Consider the following 25,936-nt stretch of genomic DNA (forward strand, 5'->3'; position numbering starts at 1 on the left):
TACACCCAAAATGTCAGCAGCGAAACAAATATTTGATAATGAAGCAGCCATTGTGGCGCAGTGGTTACCACAAAAATAAGACGACTAGAAAACTGTGAGATACCCACCAATAACTACATTGCTTTTTTTTAAAGACTTGTTTTCATTTCTTCGGTTTAATCTGGAGTGTCACCCATGAAGCAAAAAACACAGATGCCATACGCATACTTTTCTCATCACATGCTACGTCATCGCGCAAACACATAAACCAAGATGGCAGATTGGTTGACTCCGTTATGGACCCGGCAGTTGAAAAGTGTAATCCATTCATTGTGTTTTACTTTCAAGACTCCAAGTATGAATCGGAAGTTTCTTTCGTTAATTCTGTTGTTGGGAATGTTTGGGTTCTGTCTCGTGACATATCTCCTGGAGTTCACAAACTTTTCTCATTCCAACCGCCAGCTGTTTTGCACTGCCGCCGGAGGTACTGACACTGTGACCGACGTGGGTGTTCATACTGGAACTGACAGTTGTCGTCCGCCAGACACATCGCCTGTAGCACTTCGTGTGAGACACAAACTGCCAGTTAAATCGGGTGAGTCGGAGTGGATGATTTTCATTATTGATCGTTGCTTAGATCTCCAGTCTCACACCTGTGGACACAACATGGAAAACCCTGCTCTCCCCCGCCCCCTTTCCCATATTAGGAAGTTCCCCGCTTCCCTGATTTGTGAAACCTCAGATCTGCCTCTTTACAGACGACTGCCAATAAACATTTAATTGGGAATAGTCTTTTATCAAATTACCAGTATGGATTAAACAGATTTAGTATTTAAACCAGGAATTGGATGGACTTGTGTTACACAGTTACAAAATACTATTCAACTTAAGGCTGGATCAATGGATGATTATGATAAACAACCTATACATTGTTTACCAAGACCTTCAAAAGGCCTTTGATAAGGTTATACATAAACGACTGATACAATAAATGAAGGGCTGTAGTACAAGCTAAGAGGTAGTTTACTTAGTTGGTTTGAGGACTTAATACAACTATTAACAGAAGCCAGTATGTAATTCACTAATTGTTTCAGAGGGGGCAGTCACATCAAATGTAACCAGGGAAATTCACCAGGGAAATGTTTTTGGGCCAACATTATTCATTTACTTTATTAATGATATGCCAGATGTGTTGGAGTGTTTAAAAAATAAATTGCTGATGACACAAAATGAGAAAGGCTTGCTGTGGAAAAAAAAGAAAAGCAAATTCTGCCCCAGGAAAGTATAAATAAACTAGTCAAATGGACAGAGACGTGGCAAATTAAGTTTAACAATGAAAAATGTAAAGTATTTCATGTTGGTTAAGATGACCCAAGATCAACTCTGATCATATGGAAGAAACAGAGTTTGAAAAGGATTTGGGAATATTGGTTGATAAAAATCTAACATTTGAACAGCACATTAATGCTGCAGTAAGAAAGGCAAAGAGAATAGACATCTTAGACATGATCACCCATTTTATCCAGTATAAAAATGAAGATGTCATACTCATAGATCCATTATTTAATAATTAGTAAGACCAATAGTGGAATATGGTAATGTAGTATGGTCCCCTACCTTAGAAAACATATTGACTTGATTGAAAATGTACAGAGAAGATTTAGCAAGCAAATTATAGGGATAGGTAGTATGTCTTACGAAGAGACTAACTAGTCTGAAACTCCCAAGCCTGGAATGTTGCAGGTTAAGGAGTGATATGAAAATTCTACATAGACATTATCAGTCATTATGATAAGAACACAACACAAAATCTTTTCACTCCAAAGGACAGTAATCATACCAGGGGACACCCACTAAAACTAATGAAGACATTCAGTGATTCACCAAATCAAACCTTTTTTCACTTTTTTTTTATTTTTATTTTTATTTTTTTTTTTTTTTTACTAACAGGGTTGTTCACTTCTGGAATAATCTGCCCAGTAACATTGTCACTGCACCCAGTGCAGGAACACTTAACATGAACAATTTTAAGAATTTATTACTGTATTAGATAAACAAACACTGGAAGGTTTATGGCTTCCAAATAAATTACTCCTTATGAAGGTAGTCATAACACACTCTTATAAAAAGGTAAAAAAAGAAAAGAAACAAAGTCCTAATGATCAGGCAAAAGGCTGATGAAGCCTAAAAGCCATGACACATGATTATATATGATATGATATGATATGATGTGATATGAATTTAGTTCTGGAAATTACAGTGACCTGAAATTATGAATAGAAGAGTGGACTGAAATCTGGGGAATGCCTTTGACATGAAACTAATGAAAATGTTAAAACTCCTTCAGTGCCAGGGGGAAAACAGTAGAAAGTGGTGTTTCAGGTAATAAAACATTATCCAAAACAATAAGCCTAAAACTAAGAAAATGGTCAAGAGATATACAACTCTGGACAAACTGTGTGAATTTTCAGCCTTCCAGAGCTATTTTCCTTTTTCTGATGACATCATCAGTGATGTCACTATGGCGGTCAAGGGGTATTCTCAGGACTGACGGATTGAAATGGGTCAACCCATTTGTAATTGATATATAATTATATTTCTTGGATTCCCATTCTCTGTACTACTATAGCTATTATATAGTATTAACGTGCATCCCCTAACATGGAGTCCAATACTCAGAAAATCTGAAGTGCACAGTAGAGGAGCATGTAAGCAATGTCATTAAGAGGGATAAAAAATGAGGTGGAATTTACTGGAAAAAGAAAAAGTTTTGGCATGAATTGATGAAACATAGCATGGAATAATGGACCTGAATTATTTTCATTTTCACATCAAGAGTGCAGCTGTGTGTGTGTGTGTGTGTGTGTGTGTGTGTGTGTGTGTGTGTGAGTGTGTGTGTGTTTTTGTGTTCCTTTTTTTATGACCTGCAGTGTCTTTGGACAACTTGTGAATAGAATAAAATTTAGACATTCAAATTGTTGCATTGCTCAAAAATGTTAAGAATGAAGTTGACAAGTGAAGAATTTTCTTTCAGCAGATGTGAAGAAGGAAGCCACAGCTGCCCTGAATCTGGCGCTTGACCTGCAGGACAAAGGTCAGACCCAAAAGGCTCAGAAGGTGTTCCAGCACGCACTGAAACTGGACCCAGGCCACATCGACATCCTGACAGCTTATGGGGAGTTCCTGGAGGTACACATGAATGACATGCTGCAAGCAGATCACTACTACAAAATTGCCCTGAAAGTTGGTCCCACACACAGCAAAGCTTTGATGAATCGTCAGCGCACCAGCCCTATTGTGGAAGAGATGGACCAGAAGAACCTGAATCGTATCGATCACAAACGAGCCCTATTCTACACCGTGCCAGCCACCAACCCTGCCTTGTTGCAGGCCAAGGATGATGCGTATTTTGCCCACATCTACCACAGTAATGCCATTGAGGGAAACACACTGACACTGTCACAGACAAGGGCGATCATTGAGACAAGGACGGCAGTAGGTGGGAAGAGTCTTGCAGAGCAAAACGAAGTGCTGGGATTGGATGCTGCTCTCCGCTACTTGAACAGCACGCTTGTGGGCAGGGTAGGGATTTTGTTTCACTTTTGTGTCTGGTTGTTATTTTGAAAACATTGGCTGATACAGTGTTGGTGTGACAGTTCTTGAGTTCTTGACTTGCTTGATAATGATATCACAGTGTATCAGTCTGCTCAGTTGCAAACTGTGCATTCTTTGATAAATGATGAAGCATTGCGTTGGACAAACAACACTGTGGTAATATACTGTAGCTTGAAATTATTATTTTGTAATGTGTATTTGTTTTTAAGTTTATGTACAGTCTAACAATGTACTTAAATTTATATAGTATTAGTAATCACTAATCACTGTAATGAGTAAAAATTCTTTCTGGTTATGTGACAATAAGAATTGGAATGGTTTATTCACAATCAGGCCACAGCCCCTAGTGAAGGGGGTATACGTAAACATAATACAACTCAGCAAAAACACATAAACAAATAAGCATTAATATAGACAGCAAACTGCATTGTATCTGTGTAAATATATAGACAACAAAAAATACATTATGACTGTTTTACAAAGTAACAATTTCTCTTAATTTGAATGCCTTATATAAGAATACCGAAAAGTTATGTATGTCATTGATATTGCTTGTCGACATTAACAAATGCAACTTGAACAGAGGGGGATGCTCGTAGTACTTAGGTGTTATAAACATTTGACATACATGTTTTAGTGCTGGGCAGCAAAGAACAAAGTGCACCTCGTTTTCTTGGGCTTCATGACATAAAGGACAGACTAAATCATTTGCACAAAAACTTCTGAATCTAAAGTGATGCACTGTCAATTCTGATATACCTAGTCTAAATCTTGTCATTACACGTTTCAGATGCCTGTCTATATCTAACAGCAGATAAGGTTTCAAATCAGGTATATTACAGAATGTTCTATACATATCAAATCTATCACTAGTACAAATGTGACTATACCATGTTTGCCATCTACAATCAGTAAGCCTTTGGCGAAAAACAGATATAAAGCCATTGATGCTACCAACACCCTGTTCCATCCACACAAAGCCAAATCCATATTCGAACAGGCAAAACGAACCTTTGTTACCCAGTTATTTTTCCCCTTTCTATCTAAATCATGTAATATCTTATAGGCTTTATACAGTATTCTATTATCCCCCATTTGCAACAGTTTAAGCCAATATCGAATACAATTTACAGCAGAGTTTACATATATTGGGTAGCTATTTGTTTCACCATAGACTAGATCATTCGGTGTTCGCATATCTACTCCTAAAAATTTCTTCAAAGCCAATAAATGGACAGACTCACAATGTAAAACAGCATTATCTAGACCCCATATCTCAGATCCATATTGTACTATTGGTTGTATTTGACAATCAAACAGCTCAATAAACAAGTGGAATGAATTATTGTTCAAAGTATATAATCTTTTCATAACACGGATCAAAGCATTTTTTGCTTTACTTGCTAGTTCCTTGCATGCAGAAACAAAACTCAAACGGGTAGAAAACAGAATTCCTAGATACTTATAAACGTTAACAACAGGCATTGTCTCACCATCATAAAACCATCGTTCTCCTACACTTAAATATCCACCCTTCCGAAATACAATAATATTGCTTTTACTTTTAGACATATTTACTTTTAACTGTAGAGATGTAGCTGCACGCTGTAGACTATTCAATTGTGTTTGTAATCCTACAACAGTCTCTGAAATCAAAACAACATCATCAGCCAACAAAAGAATAAACAATTCAAATGCATCAAGTGAAAACATGGCACCATGCCTACCATTATTAATTACTTCTATTGCTAGCTCATTTATAAACAAAGAAAAAAGAATCGGGCTACATGCATCACCTTGTTTGACTCCAGATGTACATGAAATATAATCTGTCAATCTAGCGCCACACCGTACTCTTGCTTTGACAACATGAACATCATACATACTTCAAACACATCTATACAGTTTACCTGTTATACCATTTTTTAAAGAGAACTGGCCAGAGAAGGTTTCTGTTTATGGAATCAAAAGCCTTTTCAAAGTCTATAAATGCTACATATAGTTTACGATTGAATGATAATTGTTTTTGTACTAGGGCTAACAAAGTGAACATGTCTTTCTGGTTATGTGACAATAAGAAATATAGTGAGCTGAATTATAGATTAGTAATAGTATACACAATATAAAAAAGAAGAATGATATTATTGATTTGTCAAGTGGTTTGTTCAACTTGAAAAAATGATATTTATATATTTTAAAATAAATATTTATGAGGGGAAAAAAGAGACATGATGAAATCGCATTGTGAAGAGTGAAAAGATTAATGATTATTACAGTGCAAAGCATGCAAACATATAATTGTGTAAATTGATGAATAAGAGTGATGCTTGCAAACTTTGCATGCTATCAGCATCACTGTGCCAGTATCATTCATATATATCTGATTAAAGTTTAATTTTTACCTTCATTTCTTTCTGTGTGTGCACAAGTTACCCAGTATACTGTGTAAATCAAGTTTGTACATGTATATATACAAACGAAATATATATATACACTTACCAGTATGCGTGTGCACTTTACATATGCCACCATATTTGCCACTATTGTTTTACTACAAGTATACAATCATGAGAATTTTAACAGCTAAAAAAAAATTAAATGTAATACATATATTTGGTTGTTGAAAAGCAAACAAGAAAACAAAAGCAGTATGTGTGGACAAACATCTTTTACTTCATGTTATCGAAAAACCTGACGACAACATTGCTATGTTCCAGGACAGCAGCTTGAGCCTTCAAGACATGTTAGACATCCATCAGCTTGTCCTTGGTTATGTGGACCCAGCCCAGGCAGGCCGTTACCGCAGCACGCAGGTGGTCGTCGGCCAGTTTGTGCCAGCACCCCCGTCAGATGTGCCAGCTCTCATGGATGCCATGCTCAGGTGGCTGAACTCGGAAGAGACGCTGAGCATGCACCCGATAGAGTTCGCCGCTGCTGCGCACTACGAGCTTGTGTTCATACATCCGTTTCACGATGGAAACGGAAGGACTTCTCGCCTGTTGATGAACCTGATACTCATGAAGGCAGGTTACCCTCCGGTGTCAGTGCTGGTGGAGGACCGAATGCGCTACTATAAGACTCTGGAAATGGCCAACAGCGGAGACATTCGCCCCTTCATTCGCCTCATCGCAGAGTCCACTGAGAGGACACTGGACGAGTATCTCACAGCCACCATGGACAGCTCTGCTCACTCTTTGCAGCAGACTTCTGACCTGGAGAGCAACAACATTAAGCAGCAGAGAATAGCTTAATAAAACAGGCCAATCAGAAACTGGCAACGGGTGATATAACATAATGGTTGTGCTACGAGAACAGTTTCAGTGGTTTTGCCATTGATTCGAGCTGTCTTCATTTGCAATGTCCGAGGTCTTTGATATATCGTATTTGAGTCTCAGAAAATGAACATTTAGTCCCATATAATCAATAATGCATTCAGTCCCACTGTCCCAGTCATTGTCTCACTCAAACACATGCTGTTGTGACAACATTTCTTGGTGAATGTGAAATGCTTTTGATTGGAAGTAGCATGGACAGCTCAGCAGATATGGCCTGGTGTGGTCTACAAGCAACAATGATAAATGATACATGTATATCAATTATCAACAACAACAACAAAAAAATCCTTGGTTTGGTGAAACTTGCTGGTTTTTGAATGATAGTCTTGCCTTATACCAGAATATCTGCCTTTTATAAAATTTCCTTGATGAAATTGATTGTAGTTTTGCCCTTTACCAGAATATCTGCCTTTTATAAAAATTTTTTGATGAAATTGATTGTCACCAGCTCTTTTCATGTTTGAAATATATTTATTCAGAAGTGTTTTGGTATTCATGAATGGTGGGAAATTATGCTCAGGATTACCCATGGTCATGTTGATAATGATTCGATTTAGACATTATAAAAACTTGTCAAGGAATAATCAGTAGTGGTGTAATAGTAATCTGCCACTGGTTGTACACTTTGCTAGGACTGACCACAATGAGATTAGTGATAAGATATTTCTGATGAAAATTGTGGTTTCATTTTTAATCTTTGTCTTTTAAATGAAGAAATTTTCTATAAAAGTAAAAAAAAAAAAAGAAAAAAAAAAGATTTTGAGTGGTTACACTTGCCCATTTATTATTCATTTATTTATTCATCAGTTTGTAGAATAGCAGTACTTGTTCGTAGTAATATAATGTGTAATAGTGTATGTTAATTGTGATGGATGCAGTAGATTGTGGTCTAATTTATTATAGGTAAAAACAACAACAGAAGAGTGACGAGCATTTGAAAAATGTGTAAGGTTCATGTGAATGTGCAGAAATTAAGAAAATGACTGCCTGTCATGTCCATACATTCATTGGAAGTTGAATAATTAAGAGAAAAATTGTTGTTTTTTTTCAGATTTTATTTATATTTCAGTCTTCATTATATTTTGTTGTTGTTTTTTGTGTGTGGTGTTTTTGGTTTTGTTTCCTATATTTTTGAGGCATTCAAATATAAACCAAACAAAATCTTTGTTATATTTCATTATTTTGAAATCTTAACAAGAGATTTAAAAAAAAATCCATTTTAGATTTTTGAGAGAGTGAGTTGAGTACACATTCTTAATGAAGTATTATCAATTTTTTTTTGCTGGGGTGGGGTTTGGTGCGTTGGTGGTGTGACACTGGAGCACAGTCACCATGCTTTGTTGTTCAGTGGTATGATATATAGACATGATTTTTTTAAAAGTTTACACATCATGAAGCAAGTAACAAACAACTATCATGTTCTGGTTTTAATTTCATATATGGTCATATTTGTCACACAATGAATGAGTAACTTGTTCTTTTTTTGTTGTTGTTGTTGTCATATTGGTCATGAATGGAGGGCATGGCATTGTGCAATACAGTGAATTGGACCAGTTAAAAGTAACTGCATGGTTATGGTGTGTGTTGGTACATGTTCATGTATCCATGTTTTTTTGCCTGACTGAGAATTGACTAGTGTCCATCACTAAGTTTGGTAAGTTTTTTTGAAATACATGTGTGAAAGTGATATATATATATATATATATATATATATATATATATATATATATATATATATGTATGTATGTATATATATAATCTGTTAGGCCTTGGACTTCTGATCCAATGTTCTCCAGTGATCAGAAATTGTGGCCACATTTCAGCATGTCTGTCCGTGGGAACTTGCATTTTACTCTGATTTTCCTCACTCCATCCAGGAGTGAATGGGCACCTGACCTCAGCTAGGGAAGATAAAAATGATGGTAGGGGATTGGCCCCCCCCCCCCCCCCCGACACCCCCCCCTTCCCCACACACACACCCTCTCCCCTCATCATCCTATGCCAAGCCCTGTATACAGTGAGGATGAATGCATTGCCCCTGTGGCCATAAAAGGCTGTGGGATCATTACTCATTACGATTATTATCATCATTCGTCTTTAGTAACTTAAGTCAACATTGTGACATTATTATTATTATTATTATTACTACTACCTTTTTTATATTATAATTATTATTTATTTATTTATGTACGCTTATCTATTATTTATTCACCTTTTTTTTCCTTTTTTTTTCTCAAGGCCTGACTAAGCGTGTTGGGTTACGCTGCTGGTCAGGCATCTGCTTGGCAGATGTGGTGTAGCGCATATGGATTTGTCCGAACGCAGTGACACCTCCCTGAGCTACTGAAACTGAAACTGAAACTGTGACAGAAGAGTGTCTGTGATTGTACTGTATTGTGCTGCACTAAAGCTGACTGTTCTGTACTGTCTACGTTGACAGTATTTATTGTGGTACATTATTTTTTTTTCTTTTCGCCATTAATGAAACACACACACACACACACACACGCACACACACACACTCTCACAGGTATATGTGTGTGTTTGAGGACATTTCATTTGATGATTATTTTTTTGCCTCCAGAGAAAATACATGCTCATTTGAATTTACTATTGTTTGATGTAAATGTAGCTGCAGAAAACATTAAAAAAGAAGAAAAATAATTGTAAAAAAAAAAAAAAAAGAAAGAAAAAAGAGTGTGCATACGCCAAAGAACAAATATTTATTTACATCCGGAATCAAAAATGTACATTGTTGATATGCAATTTTGTGAGCCTTTGTTTTATTCTTTGATTTATTTATTTAGCAGGTGAACACTGTTACCTGAGACAAACCAGGACTAGGAGTGGACTTTGAAAGCTCACTGCAGAACACATAAGTTAATGCTGCCTGATGGCAAAAGCAAACACAAGTGTCATGGACTTGATTTGAAAATCATACTTAGAAACATGCACAAGCACGCGCCTGGGCACATGTGCATGTGCAAGCACACACATTCACACAATACAGAGAGAGAGAGCAATCTCTGCAATGGTATAGATGTATAAAAAAATTATGACTACTTGTAATATCTAGTCATCCTTGTCTGTTCCCGTGCTGGATCAATTTTCAGCCAGTGTGTGCTGTATAGGGAAAACATTTTGGGTGTGTAAATCTGATTTGCAGTTTGGTCAAAACTTGTGGGTAAAATACATTAACTTTGTTGTGCAATATTAATGATGACTTACTCTGTAAACAAATCTTTTGACTGCTTTTTTTTTTAAAGTCCTATTTGAAACTAGCAAGTTGTTACACTTTCTAACAGGAAATTTACTTGGACATCACCAGTACCCCTACACCCTCTCTCTCACTCTCTGTCAGAATGCATATATATATATATATATATATATAACTTATGTCTTGTTTTCTTTTTCTCATGTTGTTTTCCTTTTCTTTTCTTTAAAAAAATTTTTTTTTTTTTAGGTCCCACCTTTGTAATGTACATTTTCATTACCTGTTGAAATTGTTTTGACAAAACTAGAATTTGAGCGTTTTTTCTTGAGATTAAAAAAAAAAGAAAAAAAAAAGAGTTTAGATTCTCTTATTGCTCTAGTAAACAGGGTAGGTACATGAATCATATCATTTTGAATGATTATTGTATTGTTGATTAACAATTGGGATAGAAATTTTTCATTTTTTAAATTTTGGTTAATGAACCAGGGTAGGCTTTGTATTGAATCCTTTCATCACAGCTGCTACTGAATCTGAAAGTTTGACTTGTACACTTTGATTTAATCAGTGTTGTTTTGTTTTTCTGTTACAACTCAGTGTATGTTGAAATAAGTGCATATTGTACATGAATCTTTCCATTGTGATATTGCTGCATATGTGCTTTTTCCTTTCATTGTTCATCCCCACATTGTATATGTTGCATTTGTAACATAAAATTGAATGCTAGCTTTCCTGTGATAAAGCTGTTTATTCTGCTCTACCTGTAATCTAATTTACCTTGGTGCTTACCATCTGTGATAAAGTACCTGTTTGATATGCTAAATCTGTAAACTGGGTAATGATTAAAAAAACACCTGAAGGTAAAGTGGAAGAAAACAGCATTTTAACTTAAATACAAAGTACATGTTTGCATGCAGGTTTCTTCACTTGAGCTCTCTCTCTCTCTCTCTCTTTCTCTCTCCCTCCCTCTCTCTCTCTCTCTCTTATGCAGGTTTCTTCACATGAGCTCCCTCTCTCTCTCTCACACACAACACACACACACACACACACACACATACACATGCATGTGGGCTTGCAATTAAACACACAAAAATATGCATACACACGCAGATGCACATACACGTATGCGCAGACACAGACCCCACCCATCTTCCACCACAAAACCATGCATCTTTTCCCACAAATGCATGCATATTCCTACACATAAGACCTCATTTAGAGACCAGAAACAGAGGAAGACTAAAAGGACTAAACACTTTGAATTCACTTGCTTTCGTTTGTGTAAGGTGAGCTGACTTTGAAACAGATATCAGATCGTTTAAATACAAAACATACATAACTTCAAAAGTGGTTTGCTTCAGTGTGTAAATTTATGTTTGGCTCATGTGATTAGATTTTCTGTTGATGTTCTTTTGTAGAAGTGCGGATTTGTTTGGTGGTGATTTACCGGTACTTGAGTTCCAGTTTGTGTTGAATGTTGTGTTATTCATGGGGCAGATGCGGCTTATCTCATATCTCCAAAGGTTTTACTTAACTGTCCATACTAAAATTTCAGGGTTGTGTGTGTGTGTGTGTGTGTGGTGTGTGTGTTGGGGGGTAGGAGAGGGTGGATGTGAGGGGATGGAAACTATCTTTTGAACTATTGGAATCTCCAGCAGCCTGGGTAGATTGTGTTACTGAATAAATAAGCTGTACTAAATTTAGTTATTTCAGTTCATGTTATGGGTATTTTGTCACCCGTAACACATGTTATATTGTAAACTGTCATTTTATATCCTGTTACATTATTGCTGCTGCTATATGATAAGGGAGTTACATTCAATTCTTTTGAAGATATATTAAAATCAGGATTCTCTCCCTTATTTTCACTCCCCCCTCTCCCCATCATCTAATCCACCATATTCTCCATTCTCGCTCTTTCATTCATCTTGTGTGAAGATTGTAAAAAACAGACACACAAACACACACACACACACACACACACACACACACACACACACACAGAGTCACACACGTTTTCAACAACAAAACAAAATCACATTTCTTCAAATCACATTTTTGCCATCTAACGGAGAAGCTTCATGGTGTGCGTGTCTTGCAAACCTCTGAATATTAAACATCATCAAACAGTATTGACTGCTGGGATTTGCTTGATATCAGGCACAAACATTTCACTGCTGATTCCTTTAAAGCCGGTTTCCATGCTGCCCCATGTGGAAACAGTTCTGTTGTGTTCCAGGGTTTATTAAACTGGTCTTTTTAGTTTTTTCATTTTGATTTAGTCAGTTTTTAGGAAGCACTTATTTTCATTTGATGTGGTAATTACATTGAACAAGGTAAACATGGTTTTTTTTGGTTTTTTTTTAAATAATCTTTTCAATTTTGCCTTTTTGATTTTGTAAAGTTTTGTTCCTTTGTTTATAACTTCACTTATAATTTTATGATTTTAACAAAGAAACCTCTCATTGTGGCAGGGTAAACATTTTAAAAAAAAAGCCTTTTTATTTTTGCCATTTTGATTTTGTCAATGTTTTTTTCCCCCCCATTTCTTTATAACCTCACTTCCATTTTAATGATTTGTAAAAAATGAAACCTCTCATTTCAGCTGTGTTATGGTTTCTGCAGTCACACTGGCCTAAAGCAACATTAAATGAAAAAGATGGAAAGAAAAAAAAAGAAATATACATAATGTGGTTTACAGGATGTCACTGCTGATTTCATGAAGACCTTTTTCCGTAATGCCTACATTTGACCTTTCTTTTTCTTCCAGTTTTTAGAGGACATGCATACATCTTTGGACTATCTAATTTGGATATCACTTCGGTGGAGGTAAACTTATTTTCAAGTTTGGTCTTTTACATATTGACATTTTAGTTTTGTATCGTCATTTCGATTTGGAAGTGGGTGTTTTTTCTTTTAGGGTTTTTTTTTGCGATTTTTGTTTTGTTTTTACACACGTGTGTGTGTGTGTGTGTGTGTGTGTGTGTGTGTTTGAAAGTTTTTGACATATTTTCTGTGGTGGGAGATTTGCTGCAAGCAACATTAATGAATCATGCTCATGATGTCATGGTCAGTCAATGGTCCTTTTTGAGGGTTATGCACAGAACTGTCCTTTAGGCATTAAGCCTGAAGCTGTGTGTGCAATCTCTGTAAATAGAGGAGATATGGCGCACACTGCATCAGGAAATCTGTGCCTTGAAATGAGTGTTGTTAGAAACTCATTACTTTAAATTGTCACTTCACTCTGGAATCTCTTGACTTGGAATGAATGCTTTTAGAAACCCATTACTTTAAATTGTCATCTTCTTCTGGAAGTCCACGGCTTAGTTAACTTAGCTGTTCCACTATTTGAAATCCATGGTTTTACTTTTGATGATTGTCTTTGGCTTTGAGGGTTGTACCATTTTTAGTTTTGTCGCTTCAGATTTTGCTTGGTCTTGAAGTCACAGACTTCACAGGCATTGTTGAAAAACTGACTGAATCCATCTGCTTGCTTGTGGTGTCTGCAGTGTCATGGCAGGGAAAGAGGTGACAGTCAGCACTGAGCTGCTGTAAATTTTGTTTGCTCTGGAAGTGAATGGATTTCAATGTGTTTAGTATCAGTATCAGTATCAGTAGCTCAAGGAGGCGTCACTGCGTTCGGACAAATCCATATACGCTACACCACATCTGCCAAGCAAATGCCTGACCAGCAGCGTAACCGAACGCGCTTAGTCAGGCCTTGAGAAAAAAAAAGAAGAAAAAAGTAATAATAAGAATAATAATAATAAATAAATGAAAAAAAGAGAAAAAAAGAAGAAAAACACAAACATACAAAAAATAGATAGATAAATAAATAAATAAATAATGGATAAATACATAAAAAAAGAACTACTACTACTACTACTACTATTTATAAGGTGCAAAAACTTGATGAAGTCAACTATAAGCATACAAAAATAACTAACTAAATACAATTAAAAAAAAAGAAAAAAAGACAACAATGATGATAAATAAGCAAATAAATGTAAAACATGCAGACACACATTCACACATACACACACACATGCATAACAGATATGCACCAAACATGCAGTTCCACAGATATGAAAGCACAATCAAATACACATAAACGTACATGAGCCCCAACACACACACACACACACACATTACTCTGCACCCCCTCTACCCTCCCCCCCCCCCCTCCTCTGTGATTATTTCATTTTGCTTTGGTGAGCACATATTGGTGTTAGGGTGACAGACCATTTCACTAGGATCTTCATAGATTTATGGCTAAAATTTTGGGAAAAAAAAGAAAAAAAAAGTCTGTGACAGTGTGAGTGTGTGTATGTTCATGTGTATGCATGCATGCATTTATAATTTATCTCTTTTGAGCTTTCTCTGTATCTACCTATTTATGAAGAGAATGTTATGGTAAAATATATATATACATGAACAACTCGATAGTTCTTGTGAAGTTTTACCACTTCTGGCATCTATACTGCCACATGTTAAAACTGTGATATTTTTGTGTGTGTGGAAGATCTGAAAGCAGTAAAGGGATCTATATCAGTACAAGATTGAAAGGAGTGGTTTTATTTTTCAGGATCAAATGAACAGTTATGAGAATGTGTGTGTGTGTGTCATTGTCTTGTGTGTGTGTGTGTGTGTGTGTGTGTGTGAGAGAGAGAGAGAGAGAGAGAGAGAGATTTTCACAACTAATTTGTTAATGGACACTTTTTCTTTGTAATACAAACCACAGCATCAAATGCCAGAAAATCTTACCCGTTCTTCATATCATTTTCTTGTCTTTACTACAATTGTTGGGTCTTTTCATCTTCATGGAAATTATTAACTTTTGTTATAATGATAGTATCATAATGTGAATTGCAAGAAAACATAACCCAATCATATTTCCCCCTCCTCCTCCTTAGTCAAGTCTTATTTTCTACTCCTCCTCCCCCCACCTCCTCCTTCTCCTCTTCTATATCCTCCTCCTTCACCTCCTTCTTGTCCTCTTCTATATCCTCCTCCTTCACCTCCTTCTTCTCCTCTCCTCTTCCTCTCATCATTACCTGTTCATCCTTTTTCCTCTTCTCGCCATCCAGGATTGAATCCTGATGCCGAATGCAGCAAAGCACAATGAAAACGGCAGTCTCCTGAACACCATTCTTCTGCTATGCCGCCCTCAGCAATTATTCACTGAGCCTCTTCGTCTGATTCTTGACTGGGCAAAGGCACGAAGCGGTCATTTTCGGACAGTGCCCCTACGTTTGGTGAACTAGCTAGTCAATAATTATTGCCTTTGTCAGGCCCTGCCTCCGCGTGTGGCCAGCGAATCAGAACATAATCACCAGTAATCCCATGGCTGGTTAGTAATGACGATAATCATGGATGGATGTGGTTCCTTTTCATTGTCTTCTGCTTGCGTTTTCACACGAATAACTCGTGTCTGACCTGCATTGAAGTGAGGAAGGCATCTGAAAAGAATGGTTACTTTTTCAGTTTTCCCCACAAGATTGTGAGATATGCATTGTTAGAAATGCCGACCGAAAATGGAAGAAAATAAATGCAAATAAGAATCTGTTTTTTTTAGACATCCTTCTCTTCATTACAGCCCTACGCGCAGGCCCCGGGAAAAAACCAATACTAAACTCAGAGTGGGTGTGTGCTCAGTTAATCCGGTGTCAGTCCCACTGGAGGTAACTGGCAACAGCAAGACCCACGTCCACCTTCAGTTTCGGAACAAGATTACTTCCCTTGCCACGCTGAGAAAAAATGGCGGGGAGGGGGGTGGTGGTGGTGATTATGTCGTCATGCAAAACCAGGTAAAGCTGGCAGAAAGAAAATAAAGGCAGAAAATGTTAATTTTTACAATAAAACTCACGATATACACATGCGTTCTTTTACACATACACAGCGAGATGCAGACAAAAAAACACACAAACATGCGCACGCAGGCAAATATGTGTCCACGGTATGCGTGACCGCACACACACGCACACACACACACACGCACACACACAGACAGACAAACAACTAAAAACTCACGCACACAGACACGCACGCATGCATCCACTCATGAACACAACTAAGCATGTATACACAACTGCACCACACAAACACACACACACACACACACTCTCTCTCACACACACACACGCGCGCGCACGCACGCACAAGAGAAAGAGAGAGAGTGATATTGAGAAAGAAAGAAAAGGGGGAAACAAACGGAGAGAGAACAAGAACAAGAACAAAACTTATATCTCCAGGCCTCCGGCCCCTAGAAAGAGGTCAAAAGTGCACAATATAGTGATAACGCAGCGACAACAAAATGTAAAATACATACTAACTTATACCTGTACAAAAAAAAGTGCTTCTTGTGCATAGTAAATTAATTCTAACTTTCATCATTGTTGTCACAGAATTCCTGTCGTATCTTCAGGGCATTAAATATATAAACGCAGAGTTTACGAAAACTGTAAACAGAACCTTTCTTCAGCAAGTGAGCATACGATTGACCTTAAGAGTTCAGATGTTTTTGCCGCAGGTTATTGTAAAGGGAGGGAGGGAGGGAGAGAGAGAGAGACAGAGAGAGACAGAGACAGAGACAGAGACAGAGAGACGAGGAACTGAGGGAGAGGAAGAAGTAACTGGAGAATGATCTAAACGTACACCAACAGGGGAGACACGGAACACATAACCACTTCACATTCAGAAATGTTTTTTTTTTAAACAAGATGAAAAACGACAGAGATTTGGAAAAAAAAAGTACAGTATTACACTATTTACAAGACGCAAATGACACGAACAGTGCACAGTGTAGGCAGATGGATATATATATATATATATATATATATATATATATATATCTATATCTCTCTATATATATATATATATATAGAGAGAGAGAGAGAGAGAGAGAGTGAGAGATCAGGGGGGATCTCAATGAATATCTGAATACAGCGTTGTGGGCATACCATTCCATCTCTTCGATGTGTCTTCCCTCAGCTCACAACAAAAACAAAACCATTATACAAAAAGCCCCCCCCCCCATCCCCACCCCCTGCCCTTCCACCCCCCGCCCCGCCCCTAGTGAAACCAATCAACCTTAATCAAGGTACACAGCCTAGTCGTTAAACACCACCAATTCCATTCCAACAATGGTATGTTATTGAACACATGGATTTCTACCAAGTCCGTCTCTTTTTTTCTTCTTCTTCTCCTCATCTCCATCTGGCAGACTGAAGGAAAGAAAGATGGACAGAAAAATAAAGCAAGAAATACAGCCCCCGCCCCCCCCCACCCCCCCCCCACCCACCCCCCAAAAAAAATCACTATTGAGCTGAAAGCAAAACGCGTGATCGGCGGACTAACCGAAGTATTCCTTAATAAAGTACAAAAAGAAATAAAAACAGAAGAAAGACAATTATTTGTATTTCTTTTTATTACAACAGATTTCTCTGTGTGAAATTCGGGCTGCTGTCCCCAGGGAGAGCGCGTCGCAGCACTACAGCCCCACCCATTTTTTTGTGGTATTTTTTTCCTGCGTGCATTTTTATTTGTTTTTCCTATCGAAGTGGATTTTTCTACAGAATTTTGCCAGGAACAACCCTTGTGTTGCCGTGGGTTCTTTTACGTGCGCTAAGTGCATGCTGCACACCGGACCTCGGTTCATCGTCTTATCCGAATGACTAGCGTCCAGACCACCACTCAAGGTCTAGTGGAGGGGGAGAAAATATCGGCGGCTGAGACGTGATTCGAACCAGCGCGCTCAGATTCTCTCGCTTCCTATGCGGATGCGTTACCTCTAGGCCATCACTCCGGAGTGAAGCTGTAAAAAAAAAGAAAAAGAAAAAGAAAAAAAAAGACACCGCACCCCCCGCCGCCAAAAAAACAACAACAAAAAACAAAAAAAAAAAAAAAAAAAAAGAAAAAAAAAAAAAGAAAAAAAGAAAAAGAAAAAAAAAAAGAGGGAATAATGATTTCCTTTTAGCCACGAATCTTCAGCGTGCTCTGTCAGGAGATTACCATTTTAGGAGACAGGACTTTAATAAAGAGTACCATTTTAGGAGACAGGACTTTAATAAAGAGTACCATTTTAGGAGACAGGACTTTAATAAAGAGTACCATTTTAGGAGACAGGACTTTAATAAAGAGTACCATTTTAGGAGACAGGACTTTAATAAAGGGTACCATTTTAGGAGACAGGACTTTAATAAAGATTACCATTTTAGGAGACAGGACTTTAATAAAGAGTACCATTTTAGGAGACAGGACTTTAATAAAGAGTACCATTTTAGGAGACAGGACTTTAATAAAGATTACCATTTTAGGAGACAGGACTTTAATAAAGATTACCATTTTAGGAGACAGGACTTTAATAAAGATTACCATTTTAGGAGACAGGACTTTAATAAAGATTACCATTTTAGGAGACAGGACTTTAATAAAGATTACCATTTTAGGAGACTGGATTTTAATAAAGATTACCATTTTAGGAGACTGGACTTTAATAAAGATTACCATTTTAGGAGACTGGATTTTAATAAAGATTACCATTTTAGGAGACAGGACTTTAATAAAGAGTACCATTTTAGGAGACAGGACTTTAAGAAAAGACGAACAATGGGCGACAAGAGGAGGTTAACTACCCACCATATAGCAATATCAATGTGTTAATTCCACGACACTCTTTATTTTCGCAATTAACTCGCTTTCATCTTCTCGGAAAGTGATTTCAGCTTTCGTAACTGAGTCACGTTGCGACCAAACGAGACTTCAAACAGCGAAAGCCATGTTATTGTCCTTTGTGACTAAACTGGTCGCTGCCTTTCATGTGTCTGTAGTAACCCGCAGGTTCGTGCCAGCTCCATAGCCACAAGACCAATCAATGGACGCTTTGCTGACAGGAAAACCAGAATCACCAAGACAAACAGTCCCGTCTGAATTGGTCATTCATTCTGAGATTGAAAAGCGATTGAAAAGAATGCTGAGGGATCCCCACCCCCAACCCCGCATTTCTCGAGCGGAAAAGAAAACAGGCTTCTAATACGGCACTGAGTGCCAGACAATTAACGCCTTGCTTTGAAACCTGACGCGTCTCACCGGGGAATCTGGGCGCACCGCTTTGAAGAGACAGAGCAAGGGGAGAACACCCATGTCAGGGCGAAATTGCCTCCCTTCAACTCACAAAAAGGTGATCCGTTATCCCCCCCGCACCTGCACCCCACCCACCCCCCACCGCCCCCTCAGCCTCCACCCCCACCCCCCAAAAAAGGCTAACAAAAAAGAGGTGGCTTGTTCCAGGATTATGGATGTCTTCGATCCAAACGGATCATCACTACTTTAGACTGACAGAGCAGTTTTGCGAAGAGCGCGCATAGTGTGTGTGTGTGTGTGTGTGTGTGTGTGTGTGTGTGTGTGTGTGTGTGTGTGTGCGTGTGTGCGTGCGCGCGCATGTGTATTTACAAAGAAACTCGATGATGTTTGGAAAACTGAATATAATAGCATACAACAACATTCAATCAAAGACTATGTGTGTAATGTATTTGAACAATTTGGATTGTTCATCGACACCCCCACGCAAACATTGTCGCATGATTTTCTAATGAGTTAACAGTTAGGACACGTCAGTGCTTGAGTTGTCTATCGTAGTTCCATTTTATCTCCATTTCTCAAAGTGACTGCACCATGTCTGAGTTATATCACAAGGACAACAGGGCACTGTTTGGGACGCAAATGGAAAAAAAGCAACTCAAGACAGGCACACAATTTGCGAAAACAAAAGAAAACAAAACAAACCCCAAACAAACCATTTTTCAAACGTTCAAACAAAGACAAACGAATTCCTGTACACAAAACACTGTTATTTTTGTGTTATTGTGTGTGTGTTTTTTATATTAAATTTTTTTTTTTTAAATGTAATATCTGCTTTATATAATACGCTTTTGTGCATAGTGTGAATATGTTACAGGGCAGTTATTATCTGTTTGCTTGAAACAAAATTAAATCTTTTATCGTGACATATCTTTCACCAAAGCTCCCTCCCTAAGATTCCTATCCCTTTCGGGTTTTTCCCCTTTATACTGTTCATTGCGCATGTTTTCCTTCCTCCCGATAGATCTGATAATCGGCACCAGTGACCAATGACACAGTACACGTTCTTGACTCAGTCTTCTATACTGTCTGTCTGTGCCCGTCTCTCTGTATACACAGAAATACTAACATCAGGAAACATTGCTGGAGATCGTTCTTTCACAGTATTTTTGTGTGCTTGTCCATCGGTTTCGAAAAGACGTGACTGTGTAGCTTATCTAAACACACGGTGAGTAGGTCTGCGGGCCAAGTCTTGGTTTGCAGAGGGGTGAGCACACAGGGCACTCACTGGAAGTCTGATGCTGTCAGAAGGGGCAGACGTTGCTCTGTGGGGACATTCTCTGTCTGGCTGCCCGAACCACGCTGAGTCCTTCCTCTTCAAGTCTCTTTGACGCTATTCTTGTAAGAGCGCGCTTACGTACTCTTGCTCTGTCCTTTCGATTGTCATTTATAAGTCACCGCCTACGAAAATGCCAACTGGCATTGTGACGTCCACACTGGGCAAGATTTCCACATTGGGCAAGATTTGTCCGCTTACCGAGCCGTACGTGGCGAAGTGGTTATCGCCGCGAACTTTAGGCTGGGAGGACGCGAGTTCGATTAGATTCGATTGGAAGAAGGAGAACAAATGTTAGTAGAAGAAGCAGAAGCAGGAGAAGAAGAAGATGCCAAAGAGGAAGAAGAAGAAGAAGAAGAAGAAGAAGAAGATGCTAACGAAGAAGAAGAAGAAGAAGAAGGAGAAGAAGAAGGAGAAGAAGAAGAAGAAGATTCCAGCGAAGAAGAAGAAGAAGAAGAAGAAGAAGAAGAAGAAGGAGAAGAAGAAGATGCCAACGAACAAGAAGAAGAAGAAGAAGAAGAAGAAGAAGAAGAAGAAGAAGAAGAAGAAGGAGAAGAAGAAGAAGAAGAAGAAGCCAAGAAGAAGAAGAAGAAGAAGAAGAAGAAGAAGAAGAAGATGGCAATGAAGAAGAAGAAGAAGAAGAAGAAGAAGAAGAAGAAGAAGAAGATGGCAATGAAGAAGAAGAAGAAGAAGAAGAAGAAGAAGAAGAAGAAGAAGAAGAAGAAGAAGAAGAAGAAGAAGATTCCAGCGAAGAAGAAGTAGAAGAAGAAGAAGGAGAAGAAGAAGAAGAAGAAGAAGAAGAAGAAGAGAAGGAAGATGAGGAGGAGGAGGAGAAGAAGTAGGAGTAAGAAGAAGAAGAAGAAGATGAAGAAGAAGATGAAGAAGGAGAAGGAGAAGAAGAAGAAGCCAACGAAGAAGAAGAAGAAGCCAACAAAGAAGAAGAAGAAAAAGAAGAAGGCAATGAAGAAGAAGAAGAGGGAGAAGAAGAAGGAGAAGAAGCCAACGAAGGAGGAGGAGGAGGAGGAGAAGAAGAAGAAGAAGATTGATTGATTGAATCTTTAATGGGTAAAGAATTAGGCACAATAAATGCCTTTTTACAATTCTGCCCATTTAACGACACAAAACATAAAAATAAAGAACGACACAAAACATAAAAATAAAGAAATAAATTGAAATAAAATAAAATAATAAGAACGACGAATAAGAATAGTAACTGGAATAGTCGATTAAAAGGTAACAAAGCGATGAAAACTGGAACAACTGGTACATTACATGTATACGTACGTACTTACACACACACACACACACACACACACATACACAGACAGAAGAAGAAGAAGAAGAAGAAGAAGAAGAAGAAGAAGAAGAAGAAGAAGAAGAAACAAAAGAAGAAGAAGAAGAAGAAGAGCCACATAAATAAAGCCCGAAGGGAGGACGGGGTGGAGAGGATTAACGTGGAACAGCTTCCACCCCGCTCACCAATGCGCATTGATAAAACGAAAGAGACATACTTACATACATACATATACAGACAGACAGACAGACAAACAGACAGATAGACAGACAGAGGAAGATGTGAGAGGGAGGGGAAAGAATGGGAGTACCACCGCAAACCCAGGACCTCACAAGTATGTCATATTTGCTTATTGATCTATAACCAACTTTTGTTGTTGTTGTTTTTTTTCCTTCCAAGAATTGACACAAAGTACACAATGTGTGTGTGTGTGTGTGTGTGTGTGTGTGTGTGTGTGTGTGTGTGTGTGTGTGTGTGTGTGTGTGAGAGCGCGCGCGCGTGTGTGTAATTAAGTAATGTAGTACGCGTAGTCTTTGAATCCGTTTCCTGCTTTTGTGCGTTATTTTTTTCTTCTTCCTCAAATAAGTTTGTAAGTTACTGCGTGTGTGTGCGTGTGCGTGCGCGCGCGCGCGTGTGTGTGTGTATGTTTAATGTTCATTGTAAAGTGCTTTGAGATCCCTTGAAGGGAGGAAAACGCTCAAGTATCATCATCATTATCATTATTACTATTATTGTTATTATCATTATTACAATTCATACAGAACTGTTGTCCAGCTTTTACCAGGGCTATCTTGGCTCAAATATGATGGACATAATAATCATAATGGCGCCAGTTTGTTTCCAATTTATGTTTTCCTTCGCTTTTCTTCTGTAATTGTTGGTGTTGTTGTCGGAGTTAATAATGACAATAATGGTCTAATCTATAAAGCGCCTTTTCGTGTACAACATGCTCAGTTGCGCTGTGCAATGTAGAAACTGAGGCTTAAAAAAACATGCATTGAAACAGAGGTGAAAAAACAACCTTTTTTATACACAACCCTTTACAGTCACCCAACCAAACGTTCATGGACAAATTCACACACACACACACACACACACAGAGTCATCACAGAGTATATACACACTCACCATACATATCACATAAATTTGCCGAAACAATGCAATATCATATCACAATATTAAAAAAAACAAAAAACGTTATCACAACACTTGATTAATTAAAAGTACTCTCGATACCTGATAGGCAAGATGCCAGTTGTCTCTCTGCCGGGTTTTTGGGGAGCTCACGACGAGACGAGACGAGATACCGAAATGGTGTGTGTGTGTGTGTGTGTGTGTGTGTGTGCGCGCGCGCGCATATATGTGTGTGTAAGTGTGTGTGCGCCCATATGAATGACTAAGAGTATTGTTGGGGAGAGGGTGGGGGGGAGTGTGTGTTGTGTGTGTGTGCGCGTCCGTGCGTTTGTGTTTTCGTCTTCAACGCTGGAATCTCTGCTGAACAATGTGAAATGAAGCTGGTAACACAATATTAACGAAGCCATTAACCGTGAGGCCATTCGAGGTGTTATTGGGCGCTCTCTTTTCAAATTGGCTGTTGCTCAAATGACATGAAGCTGTAACGAAGGAATTTGTTTCTACTCAAGTGGTGCAATAAAGATTCCATTCTTCATCTGAGAAACTAGATCATCAACGCGTTTGGTGATTTTTTTTCTCTCTCTCTTGCAAGCCGAAGAAAAATCCATTTTCAACTGCTGGTGCAAGTAATGAAATTACAATGAGCTTTCAGGTTGTACTCCAAGAGAATCACCAACAGTTAGATGCCGTGGCCATGTGTGAAGAAAGGAGGCCCTCCCCCCCCCCTCCCCCCCCTCCCCAGAGTAAGACATTAAATTGAAACTTTGTCAGGAACGTGTTTTGAGCAAAATGTGGAAGAAAAACAAGAGGGACGAGATTTTGATCCGAGGGCTAAGTTGGACAGAATTCATCATAGAAAATACTGGGAAAAGGGGGAGAAAAACAACTGATGAGCTGAGGACAGTTGTTGGATACCTTCTTGGTGTCCTTCTTTGCCGGGAAGCGCGTACAGAACATATATATGATAGTCAGTCGTGTCCGACTATGACCATCAGAACAGCAGAGGAGGCAACTGCTGTTCCGACTATTTGGGCTAGAATTTGATTATAGTGGAGAGTGTCTTGCCCAAGTTACATCCCCATTCTCTCGGCCAAGAGGGTTTTAGGACAGTCGGCGTTGGGATGGTTCCCAAAGGCCAACTAGCCCACAAGGCTGCAGCACTAAGAGCCAGTGCAATTTTGCCTCCTAGTTTGAGAGTCATAGTCCTTCACAAAAGACTAAGCTGTAAATGATTTCCCATTGAATGGAGAAACCATTGATAATACGGCTCTCACTTTGCTGTTAGCCCAAATGTAAACTTATGTCAATCTGTGATATAAGCCGAGTGTTGAGCCGTTATTAACTCTCTCCATACAAACGGCGAAAGAGACGACGTTAACAGCGTTTCACCCCAATTACCACCATCAAACTATTGCAAGCAGAAGGCTCTTATACTGAAGAGGTGAATGTTGACAAAGAATACCACAATTCTGACGACGGAATCTAAAGGTTGGGTCATTCAGACACCCACTGGACATCCGAGGGGTCTCTGAGAAGAGAGGACTGGCCGTACTGAGTGAGTTAAAACAGCGTGGAAAAAAAGCACAAGTTTGATTTGATTCGTGATATGTGATTCACAGCAACTGCAGAATAGACAGACATAACTGTTACATGTCTGTCTGAGTGTGTATGTGTGCGTGCCTGAAATATGAATATGAATGACGCAGGAAACGAATAAATGAGCGCCCAATGGCAGCCGTCAGTCGGCTCTATACCCAGGTAGACAGCCTGATGTGCAAATGCCCCCGAGTTTGTAAAGCGCTTAGAGCTTGGTCTCCAACAGAGGATATATCATATCATATCATATCATAAAGCAGCGTGGAGAAAAATCAGCATGGGGTCGATTTCATAACTGATGGAAGGAAAAGGTTTTAAAACATACAGGGACATTATTCCACGAGAATATTATTAAAGAAAAGATACCGAATCCATCAGCTTGCTATACAAGATTAATAACCTCTACTTTCTTCCGTATAAAACTTGATGCGCTGAAGACAAAGTATAGTAAAAATGTTACATGCATTTGTGGTAAGCAGTTCAGCTTGCAGCATTGTTTGTTTCACTGTCAGCATTCACGTACCTTCTTGCCCAAGTATTTCAAAGAGAATAACTATTCTGCAGATGATTATTTCTGATGAGGTTCTTATTGTCGAACTTTCACAGGCATTAGTTCATAGCCCTATTTCTACATTCCTTTAATGTACTTCAGAATTGTGTTAATGATTTCTGATTATTGTTATCATTATTGAATTGTTATTGTTAATTGTAATTGCATGTTAGTTATGCAATTTTGGTAGTTTTCTACCTTTTCTGTTTTATTCATCCCTCTCCCGTCCCACGCCCCCCCCTCCCCGCCCCCCCCCCTACCCCCCCGGTTTTTTTATTATTTTTTTTTTATCGTCTAATATCACTGATAGTGAAAAGACCCTAAATTAAAGAACGAACACACACACACACACACACACACACACACACACAGACACGCACGCACGCACAGACAGTTACACCTTAACCCCTGTCCATATCTCTTGCTCCCCCCACCCCAACCCCTCCCCCTCCACACATTTTCTGTTTTGTATTTGTGTTTCCTTTTATCACAACAGATTTCTCTGTGTTTTTCCCGTCTGATGTAACATTGAGTAGAATGACGCAACACTGAAGACTAATTCGCACGCACGCACACACACATGCACCCATGCAAGCGCTCACACACACACACACACGCACACACACACAAACACACACACACACAAACACGCACACGCACATGCGCACGCGCACACGCGCACGCACACGCACACGCGTACGAATGTATCTCTTGTCTCCGCCCACACAGATGCACTTACCAATTCCAAAGCTGTGGGTAGGTGTCGGCTTGCCCCCCCACCCCTCCCTCACCCCAACCCTCCCACCTC

The 25,936-nt window shown here is 38.7% G+C and overlaps 2 protein-coding genes across 3 annotated transcripts in view; one reads left to right on the forward strand and one right to left on the reverse strand.

Annotated features, from left to right (window-relative positions):
- Nucleotides 1-5,255, reverse strand: part of LOC143300992 (ATP-dependent RNA helicase DDX51-like) — a 39,050-nt gene extending 33,795 nt beyond the window's left edge. Inside the window, exon 1 of the mRNA XM_076614965.1 lies at nucleotides 5,173-5,255. The gene's annotated coding sequence lies outside the window, so the exon portion shown is untranslated. The remainder of the gene's footprint in view (nucleotides 1-5,172) is intronic.
- Nucleotides 160-12,500, forward strand: LOC143300993 (protein adenylyltransferase FICD-like). 2 transcript variants are annotated; one of them, XM_076614968.1, is made up of 3 exons: nucleotides 160-574; nucleotides 3,014-3,561; nucleotides 6,312-12,500. In XM_076614968.1, exons 1-3 carry the CDS (start codon nucleotides 253-255, stop codon nucleotides 6,843-6,845), a joined length of 1,404 nt encoding a protein of 467 aa, XP_076471083.1. In that variant the 5' UTR covers nucleotides 160-252; the 3' UTR covers nucleotides 6,846-12,500. The 2 variants fall into 2 exon arrangements, with proteins under 2 accessions (XP_076471083.1, XP_076471084.1); XM_076614969.1 differs by having other exon boundaries at nucleotides 163-574; nucleotides 3,017-3,561.
- The last annotated feature ends 13,436 nt before the right edge of the window (nucleotides 12,501-25,936 follow it).

This window comes from Babylonia areolata, chromosome 27 (genome assembly GCF_041734735.1).
Source record: "Babylonia areolata isolate BAREFJ2019XMU chromosome 27, ASM4173473v1, whole genome shotgun sequence".
Classification (NCBI taxonomy): domain Eukaryota; kingdom Metazoa; phylum Mollusca; class Gastropoda; order Neogastropoda; family Buccinidae; genus Babylonia; species Babylonia areolata.